We start from the raw sequence: 18,880 nt of genomic DNA on the forward strand, positions 1-18,880 counted from the left end.
TAGAGTGAATGACTGACAGATAACGATACCTTCAACTGCTGAGGCACAGTGATGGGACTGTTGACGTGACCAAGCTGTCCACACATGTTGCTTCCCCATGAGTACACCTGCAACACAAGAACAGTCGGTGTATGTGTACTCACATTATTGCTCGTGCACTTCTATGTCTGTAAAGACCAATTTGAATTTTAGTTGGTTGTCACCTCTTCAAAGCATCTTATGAAATGTGATTTTAAACTAAAGGCAAAGACGCAAGTTCAGGCTGAGGTTAGATTCAGTTGTTGTGATGGTAATGGGATAATGTAAACAGAGTCCTCACATTGTAGCAGAGTGTGTGTGTGTGCGGTGGGTTTCTTACCTGGCACTGAGCAGTGAGAGCCAGTGAATGATGCGACCCTGCAGCAACTTTGATCACTTCTTCGCCTGTTAAAGACTTGATACACAAAGGCTGGAGTCTGGAGAGAGAGAGAGAGAGACACACACACACACACACACACACACACACACACACACAAGCAGTTAAGTCTTGTGGGTATAATTTCTGTCTTGTGACTTTGCACATAAAAGTACATTTCATATCATTTATGTGAGTATTTTTATCACAAATAAAACTCCTAAAATACTTAATATGGGTACAAGTCTCTTGTAACAGAAATTTGACCGTAACCTGTTTGTCTACTGCTGTGCTACACTGTCAGTTAGCAGTTCATGTCCTGTACTGTATCACGTGAACTCAAGACATTGCAAGCACACTGAGATAAGACCACAAAGCAATCCTATTTCCACATCCTTACACAACCTATGAACAGGTTTTCAAATGTTTTAACAATGTAATAATACATCGGGATTATCAACATGTTAAAATGAGGAGCGTTTAGCCAAAGGGCATTCACAAGTATAAAAATACAATTTACTTACTACATTTAAAACCTATTTAATATCCTTTATTGAGTGATTCATTCAATGTGCATAGCATGACCATAATGACATCACATTTCAATTTGGAGGCAGTGGAAATTTTAACTCCCAAATAAGTTACAGGATTTGCAAGAGAGTAACAAGAGAGTATTTTTTTTATATAGTGTTATTTCTGAGTGTGTGAGAATGTATTTATACAAGCGGAAAATATTATAAGTGTGTATGTGTGTCCAGACCTGGCAAGCTGGTCTCCATGACCAAGCTGCCCCTCCGATCCGCGGCCCCAGCTCCACACCTCTGTCTCCAGAGACGGCAGTCCGTCCCCTTCCTCCTCTGGAGCCGCTGCCTGAACACGACCAGCCGAGGACGGCCTGCAGGCACAAGGTCGCCGTCTCCGAGGAGACCCTGGACGAAAAACACACAACATGAAACTGAAGACCAGGTAAAAGTGTTATTTCAAATAACAGAACCCTCACATGCTGGTTATATTGGAGCATCTGTCCAGATTGAAACAAAACATATTCACACGTGTAACATCACTCTGGAACGTGTTGAGTTCTCTCTGCAAACAAACTGCATCAGATTTGACACTACAGTGTTCTCACCAGCCTAAATTAATTACTACACTATAGGGGAAAACACAAATAAATAAGCATTTAACGAATACAAACTGATTTCTATGCAAATACTGAAAAGTCTATGGGATGCAGGAGTTTCCAGATCTGTGTTGACTGATGATTTCTGGAAAATCTGAAAAGGAGAAGTTCGTTTGGGTGCGTTTCCTCCCCTGAATGTCAAACTCTGCCCAATGTCTGCCTCGCTGTCTGTCTTTTGTAGCACTATCGATGTATTACATAGATTCTTGTGTGGATATAATAAGTGAGGAGACTTTAAATGACTGAGTAATGAGAAGAGGACTTCTAATGTATAAATACATGTAATAAAATACTGTTATATCAACATAACCGGAATCATAATATGAGCATGTTGTTATCTTGATATATCAAACAGTTTATTTGAACAGGGTTTGAGGAATCCATAAATGTTTAGCGTGTTAGAGTGAAACACAAACACAGGCAGAAACTGCATTGTATCTTTCTGTTGTAGATTACATTAATACTTTTTCTTCCTTGTTCAGACATTTCAGTGATCCTGCTGATAATGTCAAGTACCGTTGGTGCCAGATAATGTACAAAAAGTGCATTTGTACAGTCTGTGGTGGAGCCTTATATGAATGCTGATGTGAAAGAGAAACCTTCCTACTAGCTCCTCTAAAGTTAAGGAAAGGTTGAATACCACACTAATTGACATATTATACCTGGTTTGTTTTTTTTCCACTACAAATGTAAATGTAAAAACGACAAGCTGTGATTTGACAGGGAGTTAACTGCTCAAACTATTTACTTATGAGCAGCCTCATCTAGACTTGATAATAAACCATGCTAACAGTTTCCCGGCTCCATATTTCGGGCTCAGTGTATCATTCCTCTCATCTAACTCTTGGCAAGAGACTAAATAAGCTCAGTTCCCAAAAGGGCAGTCAAGCCGTTCACACCCAATCATTCCTACCGTGGGTGGGTGTTCCAGGAAGTGAGCGTCTCCTGCTTGCTGCCGTTTTCCCCTTCTGGTGTATATTTGTGAGACTGGAGCTCTTCTGCCCCTGTAGTGCCTGCTTCTCCTTCTCCAGACAAAGCCGGACTTCTTCCAAACACACCGGGGAAGAGGAGTACGGCCCAGACCCTCCACTGTTACTGTAGGAAAAAAGTTCAAAGTTTAAACTGCTAACGCACTGATGAAGGCGAGAATCACCTTGGTATATGGATACTGCAGAATAACCTTGCTTGTTTTCATAGTGTGTATCTGCATTGGTAGACAACATTTTTTTTAAGTTAAGCTTGACTTTTGATTATTCCCACAATGATTAAACAAAGAGGTTGAATAAAATACATACATATAGGTAAAACTATAAATAGTTTTGATCCACACGTTCTCAACATTAAATTATTGAAACACAGATTAAATGCACTTCCCCAAATTTTTGACCAAAAAAAGTGCTTAAAGTTAAGTCTTACCTGTTAGTTTGTCTCCTAATAGTTGAGTCGTCTTTGTAACTGGATGTCAAGGGATCGGTGGAGGGAGTTGAGGAAACACAGCTGTCATCTGGATTACAACAATGGAGGAAGAAAATAAAGCATTACAGATCGAAGGTAAAAGAAAACAGATACTGAGTCTACAAAGAACAAAGTAAACAAACTAACAAAAAAAGGAACGACTGAAGGAAGAATCAAAACTGCAAACACACTGGAACAAACAATAAACAACCAAATCCACAAGGCACAAACAGCTATTAGCAAATCAACAACAGAAAAAGAATAAATACATTAAAGGACAAGAACACAAACTTGAAAACAAAGGGAGGAGTAAATATCACCAACCTGAAGTGTGGCTGCTCAGTGAGTCGGTATCTCCCGTCCCTGTGGTGTGTTGCGTCTCTAACGACTGTCCAGAGAGTTTCTCTAGCAGGCTCTGAAGCTCCAGCTCATCCGGGTACGCTGACTTCTTGTTGGCCTTCCAGCCTGAAAACGGCAGGGCTCTAGGGCTGCCGTCGGCCTGGGTTAAAGGGTAAGTGCTCCCCTCTGGCTCGAGCTTGGCAGGATGGAGCCTTTGTCTGGGGCCTCGTCTTCTGGGAGAAGTCTGGGAATGCAAACCAGAGAGTGGCGTCAAACAGTGCAGAAGCAGCTGATCGCTGTGGCACCAGATCATAGAAAAGACAGGTTTAAAAAAACCACCATGAAACATTTTTACACAGATGTTATATTTTTATATCGTTCTGGTTACAAAAGGAAGCTGAGGTTGGATATACACTGATGAACCAAACATTTCGATCACCCCTGCCTAATATGGTGCTGGTCCTTTGCATGTTGCCGTAGCAGCTCAGACTCCCAGACGCCCGATGACATCTGTCACTACGACATGAACATCTGACCACTTAAGTCGAGTAAGTTACAAGCTGGAGTCACTGTAGATCAGACCAATACATCCCTACAAACCCTGTTATCAGTTCATGGGTTGTCCCTCTTATTACTCTCACCCCTGGTGACCAGGAGGGCCCCACGAGCTTTGCTGTTTTGGAGATGCTCCAATACAGTTTTCTGGCCCTGAAGATTTGCCGCTCATCAGTCAGTTTCAGGTCCTCACCTGTGCCCATTTCTCCAGCATTCAACACAATGACTACAAGAACCTCTTTTTCACTTAACTTCTAATATATCGCAGACTTTGACGTGTGATATTGTCGTGACATAATCAACAGTATTGGTTACGGCGGTCATAATGTTTCGGTTTATTGGTCAAATGTGTAGTGACAATTATCACACAATTTTCTATATTCTCTGTATCCATTTTTTGAATGGCTTCTTCCATTTCTTCTTGTGAGATTGTATTCACCTCGCCTTTCATGGCTTCAGTCAGCTCCACCCCCAGCGGACAGTAGTGAGCATCATCGACTGCAACCTGCTCCTCCCTCTCTGTAGCCGAGTAGTGAGGCGACTGACCTCGCTCGCTTTTCTTCACGGTATTTTGGGTACTACAGTCCTGAGGAGGTAAACTGCGAACAAGGGCCAGGCTGTGATACGCGCCACACGCCACCTATAGGAAATAAACAGAGCTGGTAACACTGCAAGGAGAACAGAATTGTCTTGTAGTTTTAATGTGGTAATGAAGATGTCTGAGAATTTACCTGAATCACGTGTCTGCCTGCCAAGTGTTCCACCTGGAACACAGATTAAAAAAAACAATACAAAAGTGATAAATTGAATTAAAATATAATATAAATACTCAAATACTTTAAAAATGTCAAATTTGACATTGTTCATATGTGCATATATTCACACTGAAGTGTTTCATCATCATAGATATGGACTTATTTTCCCTCTCATTAGTTGAAAAATAAAATAAGCTGTAAAAAGGATTTATTAACACATGAACAAAAATTATTTAGGTATTCTAAAGAAATGAAGTTCTGAGGCCGCAAGGAAACACAACACCCATTGCCAAGAAACCAAAAAATGTGTGACCTATCGAGGGCTTCAGAATATAACTATAAGCAGGGGTTTTCCGTCTTTTTGCTTATATCTACGACGAAATGCAAAATTACCTTCTGTGGTTTCCACACAGGGAACGTGCTGGTGACCAGGCCGAGTTGGCAACCACTGCCCCACGCCCACAGCTCGTTCTGGGCTGACAGAGCCAGGCTGTGCTCCCGTCCACAGGCAAGGTCCATGACCCGAACCGCCACTGGAGGAACGACCTCACTGTCCACCATGCTGACTGGGTAGGGCTCTGGGACTGGAACAGGGCAATCAACAGCTTTATTAAAATGTAAGCATTATTCTAACTCTTTTAATCTGATTAAATGACTCCTATTATTCCTGCAACCTCTATAATTGCATCTGCTAACAGCAATGTTTCAACAGGAAACAGATTTCCTCACAATGTAATCAAGTCACAAATCTTTGATTTAATAAAAGAAAGTCAAATTCAACAGAATGACATGCTGCAAAAACAAAACGAGGAAGTGTCCACAGAAAATGATCATTTCCCAACAATGGATAAAAGCGATGGAGGAAGGAGGAGAAGAATGTTTGACAAATGAAAGTGAGAAACTGAGCGAAGAAGAAGAAAAAAAGGGAAGCAGGAAAAATATATAATGGATTGAGGCACTGAGAGAAGACAGAAGTAAGGAGGGCAAGCAGTGGGTGGGAGGGACAAATACACCGGGGAAAGAACACAATACTGAAAGAGGTCAAAACAAACTTAAGAAAGGTGTTAACAAACCTGGGATATTTGTGACCGTGCCCCTCTCGGTAAGCCCGCACTGCCCTGCGGTATTCTCCCCCCACATGTAGACGTTGCCCTGCTCGCTCAGTGCTCCGCAGTGGAAGCCGCCAGCAGCCACACGGACCACCGTCATCCCCAGCAGAGAGGCCTCCAGCAGCGGAGCAGACGCCGGGATGCTCACTTCCCTCCATAAAAGCTCTCCAAATGAATACACCTGACCACCTGGAAGACAGCAGTAACTGAGTAGTTGTTCTTCACTGTTGAGGAGTTAAAGAATAACGACAGCAGACAGGCGCCACAGTTCAGTTTGGGTCCACACAGAAACAGAAAGAAAGTTGCCCTTTCAAATACAGATAAGGACATACGGACAACTTACAATGGTAAACATGTGCACTTTACACAATTTAACACTTCAAAATCACCTATTAAAAACCCTACAATTCATAATTAGTTATACTCATTTAGTAGACCAAAATGTGAAAAGATTTACCCAATTCAAGTTCTAATGCCGATTTATGGAAAGATTAAACTAGTATTATAGAATTAAAACAATGAAACGCAATTTCTCAATACATCACAATATTCTTATGTGAGCCATTAAGTGACAGACTAAAGTGTCTCCCAGCCCGACTCCTTTACTATAAACACACACTCACCCTGTGCCAGCAGGAGGCCATGGTGCTCTCCCAGGGAGACCTGCAGGATCGGCCTGGACAGCAGAACTCTCTCTGGACAGACCTGCTTGCTGGGGCCCACTGAATGCCAGGTGTAGAGAAGTCCTCGCTCTGCAGGTGTGACGGCCTGCTCATCTGCAGGGCTACAGATACACATTTAAACAACTATAAGCTAGAATCAAGCCTCGATTTGAAATGTGATCTGCTCTTAGCCTCGACACGTCTGTCCAAACCTAAATCAAGCGGAAGACCGGCACCAGATTCTGAGCCCGGAAACCACCAGCGAGGCGCAGAAACAACCAGACACTCGAATGTGGAGATTAGTTGTGGTTTAGTGATTGAAATCTCATTCATCCATCCATCAACAAGTAATTGTTTGTTGAGCTTCTGCGGGCCTTCACATGCAGCGACATTTCAAGTGTGGAGAAGAAGTCTGTAATTGACTGAACAGCCACAGAGCACACAAACACGCTGCAGAGCCGAAGAGGCACAACACCGGCCAGAAAGTCTTCTGACGGGGTTTGATTTGCTGCAGGGCGATTCAATAGTCTATCACGGACATTGATCTACTTCTTGTGAAACCGGTTAGCAAAAATCATCCAACAATTATATTGCATTTAAAGCGGAAAACTCCAAAATGTCAATATTCATTTTAACTTTCTCAGTCAGTCTGACTGATTCTGGCTTTTTGAGGCTGATGCTGATTTTTTTTTTTTTAAACAGAGACAGAAAAAAACAAAAACATTATTAGACAAATATTGTTCATTGTTAAGCACATTGTACTGTATTGATGGTATGACCGTTGCAAAATAAAAGCTAAAGTGACAGCTCAAAAGACATTACCAGTTGTTTGAATCTCATATGTACTTTGGAGCTCCAGCTAAGAGAAGCACAATGTCAGCGGTATCTTCCTTATATACTCGACTTGTTTCCAGTGGAAACATGTTGCTGGAGAGATATTATCAATACAAGATCAAAAGTGTGTCTGTGTGTTTGCATGTGTTTACCTTTCTTCTGGATTATCCATCACTTCAGGCTCTCCATTCTGCAGCACACTGAAGGCACCTTTATAAACATTTGTTCAGACTACAGGAACACAGTGAATCCTCCGTCCTGGTTCGATGCCTCTTTGCTTCATCTGTCTCCGGGTGCTTGTTATTTGTTGAACACCTGTTTCCCAAAACAACACAGATTTTAATTTTATATTTTATTTATCATTTTATTAACTGATTTGACATTATGTCTGACAAGTACAATAAGGACTGAAGTTTTCATGTCAGTTTGTGTTTGCAGGTGTATATATATATATATATATATATGCAAATAGGCGACAGCAGAGCAGGATGTTTTCTGAAGCATATGATCAAACTGATTTTCAGCCGTTGAGGATCTGCTTGTTTCATTCGTTTCATTTATTCAACATTAAATTCCATCACAGTGAATATTTAGTATTAATGCAGATAAGACCAGACAGTGCAGAATATAAAAATTATAATAATATTCTAAGTATTCTCCACTGTGGTCTTATTAAATGCCAGTTTAATATGATGATGGCCTATAACATACTGTAAAGGATGTGATTTTATCTTTATTTGCTTAATGTATAGGCTACTGAAAACACTGATGACATAGATAACAAAACAATCGTTTTCCAGAGTAGATATAGTCCATTACAAGTAAAGGTCCTGCATGAAAAATCATACTTAAGTACACAATTATGAGCATCAAAATGTAGTTCAAGTATTTCAGCAAAAGTACTAGTTTAGTCCCTCCGACTGATATATTATAAAATATGATATTATTCGATTACATACGGAAGCATCAGCGTGTAAGCAGCATGTTACAGAGACAGCAGACAAATATGAGGGAGCATCGGCTGATTAACAGGAGAGGAAAGAAGAAAAAAGCTAACTTCTGTCCCACAAATCTGTTTTCAGATGTACTTTTCTCTCATCTTTGATTTTTGGTGAAATATTGAATCACTTAAACGTTTTTTTTTTTAACTGAAACAATGCGAGAAGTTTAGAGGGACAAATCACTATTTGGTGGAGCTGTCAACAACTGTATGAACTAAAGCTACCAGATAAATGTAGTGGAGCAGTAAGAGCAATATCCCCCCGAAATGTAATGGAAATATAAAGTAGCAGCAAAAGGAAATACTCAAGACTTCAAAAAGTACACACTATTTGAGTAAGTGTACTTACTTCCTGCCACTGGTGATAATAACCTCCTTACAAGCTTTACATTCAACCAAGAGCCATATATACATTCAGCACGTAAACATTCAGCACGTAAACATTCATAAACATTCAGCACGTAAACATTCAGCACGTAAACATTCAACACGTAAACATTCAGCACGTAAACATTCAGCACGTAAACATTCAGCACGTAAACATACAGCACGTAAACATTCAGCACGTAAACATTCAACACGTAAACATTCAGCACGTAAACATACAGCACGTAAACATACAGCACGTAAACATTCAGCACGTAAACATACAGCACGTAAACATACAGCACGTAAACATTCAGCACGTAAACATTCAGCACGTAAACATTCAGCACGTAAACATACAGCACGTAAACATTCAGCACGTAAACATTCAGCACGTAAACATTCAGCACGTAAACATTCAGCACGTAAACATACAGCACGTAAACATTCAACACGTAAACATTGAGCACGTAAACATTCAGCACGTAAACATTCAACACGTAAACATTCAGCACGTAAACATTCAGCACGTAAACATTCAGCACGTAAACATACAGCACGCAAACATACAGCACGTAAACATTCAGCACGTAAACATTCAGCACGTAAACATACAGCACGTAAACATTCAACACGTAAACATACAGCACGTAAACATTCAACACGTAAACATTCAGCACGTAAACATTCAGCACGTAAACATACAGCACGTAAACATTCAGCACGTAAACATACAGCACGTAAACATTCAACACGTAAACATTGAGCACGTAAACATTCAGCACGTAAACATTCAACACGTAAACATTCAGCACGTAAACATTCAGCACGTAAACATACAGCACGTAAACATTCAGCACGTAAACATTCAGCACGTAAACATTCAGCACGTAAACATTCAACACGTAAACATTCAGCACGTAAACATTCAACACGTAAACATTCAGCACGTAAACATACAGCACGTAAACATACAGCACGTAAACATTCAGCACGTAAACATTCAGCACGTAAACATTCAGCACGTAAACATACAGCACGTAAACATTCAGCACGTGAACATTCAGCACGTAAACATTCAGCACGTAAACATACAGCACGTAAACATTCAACACGTAAACATTCAGCACGTAAACATTCAACACGTAAACATTCAGCACGTAAACATACAGCACGTAAACATTAAACACGTAAACATTCAGCACGTAAACATTCAGCACGTAAACATACAGCACGTAAACATTCAACACGTAAACATTCAGCACGTAAACATTCAACACGTAAACATTCAGCACGTAAACATTCAGCACGTAAACATACAGCACGTAAACATTCAGCACGTAAACATACAGCACGTAAACATTCAGCACGTAAACATTCAGCACGTGAACATTCAGCACGTAAACATACAACACGTAAACATTCAGCACGTGAAGCTAATTACATTCAGCACGTGAAGCTAATTACATTCACACTAATCGATAACGTTCTGTCAACAAGTGAAAACAGAAATAATTGCCACTTTCTTGCTTCGTATCTTTTTGTCAGCACCTTTAATCGCGGGGTCTTTGCGGGAATGAAGCTTTGAAGGACGCGTGTCACCGACGAAAACGAGCGCGAGGCTGCTAAACGTGAAAGTTGGCTAGCTTGATGCTACCGCTACTGAAGAAGCTAACTAAACTCACCAGGTGTCGGACCGGACCTCGACAGGAGCTCGTGGAGGTTCGTGAAGCCGCGACTCGTGTAAGAAGTTCGGATCAAACTATGTAAGCGTCGAGGCAGCATCACCGAGCTACGGCATCTTTTTTTTTTTTTTTTAATTTAAATTTTTAATTTGAACATGTTCAAATCAGTGCAGCGGACTGAAAGCAGAAGTCGTCTGACAGCTCCGGTGTGGTTGTCGCTGCTGGGAGGAAACTCTGGGACGGCATCCGGGCAGGGACAAACATCACGGCCGCGCCACACCTGTTGCTGCTGCCGCTGTCAGAGAGCGAGAGGGGGGCGGGGGGAGGGGGGGGGGGGTGCAGGAGAGAGGTCCCACTCTGACTCTATTTCCAGAATATCCTTTTCAAATACAGCTGTTTTATATATTGTTTAAAATGTTCATATTTGAGCATTTGCACTTCTCCATTCAATATGTAGTTGATTATATTTAGGAAAATCTACAACTCGCTTCACAGAATGTAGTTAGGGCCGGAGCCCTATTGTTATTCAAGGAGTTTTTTTTTTTTTTTTTTCGTCTCCTTAAAAGTAAATTGCCTATTCTGCGGCTTTAACATACTCAAAAACTACATTTACCTACATGCACCAAATTCGGTGGACATGTTTATCACACCTCGATGAACAAGAAAGTCCCCTGACCTCAACTCAACTTGAAATTTAGTCAGAGCCCTCTTAACATGTTTGAGATGAAAAGTTATCAAAAGGATTTGTTTTCATCCATCGGCATGCCCGTGGTGTGGTGGCCAAAAAGGGACCCAAAAATGAGTCACATTTTGCTGTAGTATGACTTTGTTTTCATAATTTGGACGACATGATGTATGATTTTTTTTTTTAAAGTCATGACAAAGAGGGGCCCTAAACCCCGAACCTTTTAGTTGAGAAGCAACAGTACTAACCACTGCACCACCTATCTTCCAAGGAGACAGTTTGCATTGTGACAAATCTTTGGCTCACTGCAACCTATAACTCCACCGTCCACAAATATTTATTCAAATCCGACCAAAATTGGCGCAGACGTTCTTTGGATGGTAGATATACATGTTTTCAAGGGGGTCTGCAGTGATATTAAATATCTTCCTGTAATGTGTAGTGTATGCAAAACTTTTTCAATTTCTCCAAACGCTTCAACTTCACTAAAAGTTGAATCACCATCAACAGGCCGAGGTGGAATCTGAACCATTAATAGCAACCTTGGTGAAGTAGAATATTTCACACACATGGTTCATGGTTCACGGAGGGTGAGACCTCCTAAGGCGAATCCCTCTAAGGGTAAGACACTCGTGTTTGTACGTGCAGTCATACCAAACCAAAGGTCAACATCAATACAAAAGTCAAAAAAAGACTCTTTTTTTTTTCATTGTGTACTGGTTAGAGCAGTTGTCTCAGTGAGAAGTAACTTGATGCCTGCATGTCAGATCAGAAAAAGGTCATACTCCAAAAATATATAGTATATAGTATATAGTATATAGTATATAGTATATAGTATATAGTATATAGTATAGCCAGGGCAATGTGGCTAAATTCGATGTTTTGCCGTGACACAGGAAGTTGATGTTTAAGGTCAAACGAAAGACGAAACTTTGCACATGCGTCCGGCACCAACTTTCATGAGTTTTTGAAGATGTTAATGCGGCCAAAAAAAAGTATTTGTTTTTAAAGAAGAATAAGGAACAAGATCGAGAAAAAAATAAAAACTGCAAGCAGGAATATGCTGACCTTCGCGTGCTACACGTCAGGGAGCCGGTGGATCCCTGACGTGACCTTGCAGTTTTTATTTCTACTTATTCTTTATCATAATTTTTTTCTATATAGGCTATTTATTTAAACCACTTTGTGTTTTCCTATCTCTTTTATTTTTTCAAGGTTTTTTCCTTCTATGTGAAAACTTAAATGACATTAAATCTTTCATGTTCTGATTTTCTTCATTTACTCTGCAATTTAGGCTACAAAAACTTTACCAATATCTGTCTATACTTAAACTCCTTAAATAACTATTGGACAAAATATAGCTCGATAAAAATAGAATTTAACAAAAAAAACAGGCCGCATCAGCAAATATACAGCTGAATATTTTTGTTTGTTTGTTTATAATTAGCTACACTAATAGAAAATTACAGCAAAAGCATTACTGCACCTTAATGTAAGTTTCTTTGCAAACCATCTGGTATTATAACAAGACTAATATGTGTGAATGTGTGAGAGCAGGGTCCCGCAGCGGCCTCTTTGTAGGTGTGCTTTCCAACAGCTGAGGTCAAAAGTAGCGTCAGCTACACATCGCCTCTAAGTTGTTAAACAGCAGGAACCAAGAGGTGCGACCACATTCAAAGACACCAGAGTTTAAGATATAAACTGAACAGATCAACCTTGTGCTATCCAGGTCATTGCAGGGCTAAAAACAAACATTACAGTTTTTTTTTATGATAATTGTCAAAAGTGTTAAAAAATCTTTCTGTGTTTATTTGAATTCTGCCTTTATTGTTAAGATGTTTTGTGCGGTTCCCCTCCAGAGGCTTTTATTGATCTTTCCTTGGAATCAATGACTGCTGTAAGACAAGCACTGGAGCGATGCCGGATGATTAAATTCTGATCATCAGATGTGATGCGAACCTCCTCAACCTTTAACCCTTATGAGTTAATAAAACTGATATTTTTGCACCGCTATAAGTATTTCTACTAAAACATGCTGCCAGGATCAACCGAGGGGTTTTACATGACCCTAACGTGACTGTCATGTCCATAACAAATGGCCTAATCTTTTACAGTGTCTTTTTAACATAAAAATTGCAGACAGTATGTCTTTCTTCTCTTCTCTTCTCTTCTCTTCTCTTCTCTTCTCTTCTCTTCTCTTCTCTTCTCTTCTCTTCTCTTCTCTTCTCTTCTCTTCTCTTCTCTTCTCTTCTCTTCTCTTCTCTCCTCTCCTCTCCTCTCCTCTCCTCTCGTCCCCTCCCATCCACTCCCCTCCTCCTTTCCATGTTCGTGATCAGCTCTTGTTTGCAATTTTAGTGCTTTCTATATAAAAGCGTCCAGCAGGTTTTGGCTCAGACTTTTACAGCTTGTCGTAAAACAGGAGGGGAAAAAAAGATGGAAGGAAAAAGGGCAGGGAATTCAGAGAAAGAGAATCTAATATTTTGCCTTTCTGGAGCTGAACATGAAACATTAAAGGATCACAGCTGCAGGCAGTAGCTTCTGATGTGCTTTTTTAGGTTGATAATCAAACATTCAGTTTCCATCACACAAACATCTCAGAGTTGCAAAGTTCAATTGATAATCTACCATCTTTCATGCACTCTGTGTTTAAACTACCAGCACTGAATTTAATTTTCGTAAATTCATTTCCAGTAAAGTAACATCTTTCAAACCAGTTTCTGTTTAAAAAAAAAAAAAAGTAATGTGAGGGTATTGTGTGGTGATTGCAGGAAAACTGTAAAAAGGTGCTTAAAGAGCAACAATTGCCTCCAGGATAAAAGCTCCATCCATGAGCTTAGGTGTCAGGAAATACAAAAAGTCAACAATAAACAAAACAAGGACATTTTCTAATGCTTAATGTGAATCTGCAACAGTCTTAAAACATTACAGCTTACAGATGTCAAACTTCTCACCAGAATTTGAACCCATTACCTCATCACATTTAATATCAGAGTGCTTTTAACTACATTTTTCTCAAACAAGTTCAAGTCTCATTAATGATCTAACTGTGCAGATGACTTGAAGACTGGGGAAACACAGCTCCCACGTGAAAACACTGGTGTAGTCCTTTATAACAGGGGCTGCCCGATCATGTGGGAAAGCCCCGAAAACTTGAAAAGTGTGCTTAAAAATATCATGTTGGTTGCAGTGCATGTGAAATCAAATGGAATTTGTTATTTCTAAACAATACTGAGACTATTTTCACACGTCACTTGTGTACAGACACACTTGGTAACCCCATGTCGTGACCTGAGCAGCCAGTGTTCCCCGCTCCAAGCCCTCATAAAATATTACTGCTGCTGGAAACAACACAACGTGGGTTTACAAGCCTGCCGAGCCTGTGTGTGTGTGTGTGTGTGTGTGTGTGTGTGTGTGTGTGTGTGTGTGTGTGTGTGTGTGTGTGTGTGTGTGTGTGTGTGTGTGTGTGTGCGTGTGTGTGTGTCTACATGTTTGGGTGGATAAAACCATACCGGGTTGCAGCCAGGCCACAGAGCAGGAGAGAGTGGTTTGATGGACCACGGTGTCGTGAGGAGAAGGTAACACACACACACACACACGCAAACACACACAGGACTGTGAGAACTTATAGTGTTTGGAACTTTAAGGAAAAATCAGATAGTGACGTTCATGTTTCATGCACATTTACAGGTGCAAGCCTTAATATAGTTTCTTGAAAATCGTGGATTTCATTCATTTTGCATTCATCTAGGAAAATACAACTATGAGACTGATTTTAGAATGAATCTGTATGTCTTGATTACAACTCAGCATCTTGTTCTGACATCCACCTTCAACTTTTGAGATCCGTTAATGAAATGTTTTAATATTGAAAGAATTTTTAAGAAAATGAGTTGTTGACAGACCATAAAAAAACCTTTTTTTAGGTTAAACAGGCGTCCCCGCTGCACTGGTGTTCCCGACAGGTGAATCTTCAAAAGTTAACTTGTGTAACGTTGGTGAAATGTTCTTAGGATTCATAAACATTCCTTTGCAGTTCTATTTTTATCATTTTTTTTCAATCACATGTATTGTAATGCGAAAAATGTATAATTTGAACATTGTCTCAGAGACAACAAGGGAGGGGTTTCGCTTTAACTATCTGGAACTGGAAGCACTGTGCATGTGTGCATGTGTGCATGTGTGTGTGTGTATGTGTGGGCAGTATATTTAAAGAACATTGAAAACACATGTCTGGAGCTTGATAAAGAATATTTTAGGCTGTGGGTAATTTGGCATAATCTTTTCACACACACGCTGGAGTTTGGACACACACACACACACACACACACACACACACACACACACACAAAAGCAGGATGCCTTCAAGAGAGGAAGTCTGACCTTCTAAAAAACAACATGCATTACATATCTGCATCAGAGACAACCTGAAGAACTTTATAGGAAATAGATTAATTTAAACTTTTCCTTGTATGAAACACTTTCAATCGGTTGCCTTGACTCCTTTCTGTGTTTTAATGAATACAACTAACCATACTCTAGTAAGTGTAGCCCTAAATCAAGATAAATTCAACAAAATTATACAGTATAACTGTAACAATATACTGAGAGAAGATTTCTTATCCAGAAGATAGCGCATACATTTCTTTGCTCTCTTTCTTAATGTGGAGTTGTGAAAGCATGAAAATTATTTGCAGACATTTGGAAAAATTAGGGTCTTTATACAGCCAGTGAATTAGGACAAATACAGTATGTCCAATTTATCAAGACATACCATGTACTCCATTTAACACAAACACAAAACAGAATTGGTTGGATATATATAACACTGCTGAATCCTACATATGAAAGCAGAATATGAACTACAGGAAGTAGACATGTCATCTACACTGAATATTGCCAGCTCCTATTTTTGCCCTTGAGCAAAAATCCATGTCAGACAACATTCATACAGAAAATTGGAGCTGTGCCTCCAATTATGTGGTCACATGATATAAAAAAAAAAAAAAATTCTGCTGTGAGCATACAAATACACCATAATTGTCCAAATTTATTCTGTAGCCTACATTTTGAATATGCATAAGAAAATATGTGATACTTAGAGCAGAGAAGAGGATTAAAATGATACTTTGTTTTGCAATTTGGATCCTGAAAAAAGGGGAAAAGATGAAAAATCACTGTTTATCTTGTTCTGAGCCGGAGCCACAGGGGAGGTATGAGGGGAGGAGCACAGAGACAGCAGAGGGAGACAGTGTCAAACATCACTCACATCTCCATAATCCCAGCAGAGGAGGCAGACAAGCCTGAATTAGAGCTCATCAAATCAAAGTTTACATAAATAGCATCCAATTTAATTATTGTTGAAATAAGATATATTCAAAACTCTCCAGTGATTTCGGAAAAATGTTTTCAAAAGATTAATATTTTATTATTCACACTTAGCTTTTATTGCCTCATCTGTTGTTCTGATTACAAATGCTGTAAATTCCAATGGCTGTGATGATTTCATCTGTTTGCTTTATGACTCCTCCTAACATAGTTGAAGAATGACGAGCAAATTTCAAATGAAATATGTGATGTTATCAGAGATTTTATTTCCCCTCTTCTCGATGAGTAAAAAAGCTCATTTTTGAGCATGAACAAGAGCATTTTTGTTGTGAATATCTGTTTCACGTCTTTATCATTATGTGTCGTGAGTAAATTCAGAGATTAATTGTAATTTATTACTATTAATTACTTTTCTGACTTTGTTCAGGAGCAACATGCTCCGGTCATCATATGGCTTTTTTCTGTTGTCATGTTTGATTTATTTGCTGTCAATTAACCGCAGGCATTCAAAATCAGCATGTTATTGATAGATCATTGATTTGACATTGTTTTGCCTGGTTCACACAACGATGCAAGACTTGTGTTTTGAAACGTATCCGCTGTGGAGAGTGTATTCAAAAAGTTTGGGTTTCCCAGGTGTGAAAAATGTTGGTTTAGTGTGGACATGACAGAAAAAAGGAGAGTCATAAAGAGGAGAGAGCGGTGACCATCTGGCCCGGGTCAAACTCCCACAGAGTGATGATCACAGTGGAGTGTGTGTGTGTGTGTGTGTGTGTGTGTGTGTGTGTGTGTGTGTGTGTGTGTGTGTGTGTGTGTGTGTGTGTGTGTGTGTGTGTGTGTGTCCCCTGCAGTGTAAGGTGATGAACACAGCTGGGTGTTGGGGACCTAATACCCACAGGAGGTCCCACCCCCTTCCTAATCCTGTTCCTTCTCCAAGTTCCCTTCTTCTTTTTTCTTCCCCCCCCCCTCTGCTTTCTACTTTGATTTCATCTCATCTCTTTGGTTCATGTCAATCCCTTTATCAAGTCTTACCCAAAACCACACATTCTGAACACGTACAACACGTAGATCTTGCCGAATACAAGCCGTGACAGCCAAAAAAAAGCTTCTTGTAAGGCTTAGCGGGAAAGTCATTGTGATTTCACCTCCTCCATCACTTTGCATCAATTAACACGCCACCTTCAAGACTTTTGTGTGCGAGCTCTGTGGGGGAGGGTAAGTAAAAGATCAGCTCGATTGTGTATACTCAGGAAAAGAACAGATATTTAACATGCTGCTTAACTCAATCTAAACTCAACACAGCTGTCATGTAGAGCATGTAGGACCGTTGCTGTGACACAGCCACCGACATATCGCCATATGTTTCCACACACCATAGAGCGGCTATATGATTTAATCGCTGCTCATAAAATGTGATAATCAGACTGGCTAATGCTTAGTCCCTGCAGGCAACAGGTTAGACAAACGGCACACAACATTGCTTAAACTGTATTTGCTGCTGTTTCTGTGCCTGAATTTCATTTTTTACTGCCACTGCAGATGTTCAGCTCAACATCAGGGATCTTGTGTTGCAATGTTAGCATCACACAAGCTCTCCGTGGGGTTAGAGAGGTCTTACTTTGACAGGTCATTGCCAGAAATGTAAGACGCCTCTAACTCCCTCGAGAGTTCAGCTCTGCTCTAACTGTAGTTTACATTTCAACGTGAGCACAAAGAGTTAACGCCTTGAATGAACACTGTGATGGTATCAGCGGTGGGGAGAATGCACATGCTGGAGCAGATTCCGTTTCAACAGGGCCGGTGGTTTAACATAGTAAATCCACGCTGGAACGCTCTGATACAAGTTTCTCCCACCTTGCCAGTGGGAAGACAGCTCATATCTCCTTTCTGCGGCTCCAACTAGACAAACCAGTTCAACATAAGTGTCCCGTGGTGGAGTGACCACGGAGATGTCATCCTCCAGGACTGCTGGACAAAAACGACATCACATGAGTCACGTCCCGGCCAGATCCAGTGAATTGATTAATGGTGAACAGCACTGATTAAAGCCCTGGAGTCAAAGATTTGGGACTTGACACCTCCCTCTGCACCTGGGCCCTTGGCTTCCTGACAAAAAGGCCTCCAGTGGTGAGAACTGGCAACCCCGCCTCCTCATCACTGATGGTGATTGACGTGGACTGGGACTGTTGTGGAAGACCCAGTGAGTGAGTGTGAGGACAACAACCCCTACACCTCAACACCAACAAGACCACAGAGATGAGAGTGGATTACAGGAAGCTGCAGGAGGCACCACATCCCTGCTGAGAGGGTCAGCAGTCTTCAAGGTCTTTGGTGTGAATATTACTGATAACCTCTACTGAACTGATCACACAGATAAAGGTCAAACTGTTCAGTACTTCTTTTCAGGAGACTGAAACCGTGTGGCACGGATCCTGCTATCCTCCAAAAAACTTGAACAAATGCACAAGTGAGAAGGTCTGAGTTGTTGCATTTACGGTTTGGCAGCGCTCTGTTCACAACCACAAGCCTCTCCAGA

The 18,880-nt window shown here is 40.5% G+C and overlaps 1 protein-coding gene across 2 annotated transcripts in view; it reads right to left on the minus strand.

Annotated features, from left to right (window-relative positions):
• The window catches only part of als2a (alsin Rho guanine nucleotide exchange factor ALS2 a), a 29,074-nt gene extending 18,527 nt beyond the window's left edge, over positions 1–10,547 (minus strand). For both annotated transcript variants that reach the window (XM_069154686.1, XM_069154685.1), the window contains exons 1-13: positions 10,335–10,547; positions 7,436–7,598; positions 6,411–6,571; positions 5,752–5,976; positions 5,072–5,262; positions 4,655–4,687; positions 4,363–4,563; positions 3,354–3,612; positions 2,991–3,078; positions 2,488–2,669; positions 1,155–1,323; positions 359–455; positions 30–107 (exon numbers count right to left, since the gene is read on the minus strand). In XM_069154686.1, coding sequence (XP_069010787.1) covers positions 30–107; positions 359–455; positions 1,155–1,323; positions 2,488–2,669; positions 2,991–3,078; positions 3,354–3,612; positions 4,363–4,563; positions 4,655–4,687; positions 5,072–5,262; positions 5,752–5,976; positions 6,411–6,571; positions 7,436–7,455 — 1,704 coding nt within the window. In that variant the 5' untranslated portion in view covers positions 7,456–7,598; positions 10,335–10,547. The remainder of the gene's footprint in view (positions 1–29; positions 108–358; positions 456–1,154; positions 1,324–2,487; positions 2,670–2,990; positions 3,079–3,353; positions 3,613–4,362; positions 4,564–4,654; positions 4,688–5,071; positions 5,263–5,751; positions 5,977–6,410; positions 6,572–7,435; positions 7,599–10,334) is intronic.
• Between the last annotated feature and the right edge of the window lie 8,333 nt (positions 10,548–18,880).

This window comes from Embiotoca jacksoni, unplaced genomic scaffold (assembly GCF_022577435.1).
Source record: "Embiotoca jacksoni isolate LCO1_2020_lvr unplaced genomic scaffold, fEmbJac1.0.p SCAF_2, whole genome shotgun sequence".
In the NCBI taxonomy this organism is placed as follows: Eukaryota; Metazoa; Chordata; class Actinopteri; family Embiotocidae; genus Embiotoca; species Embiotoca jacksoni.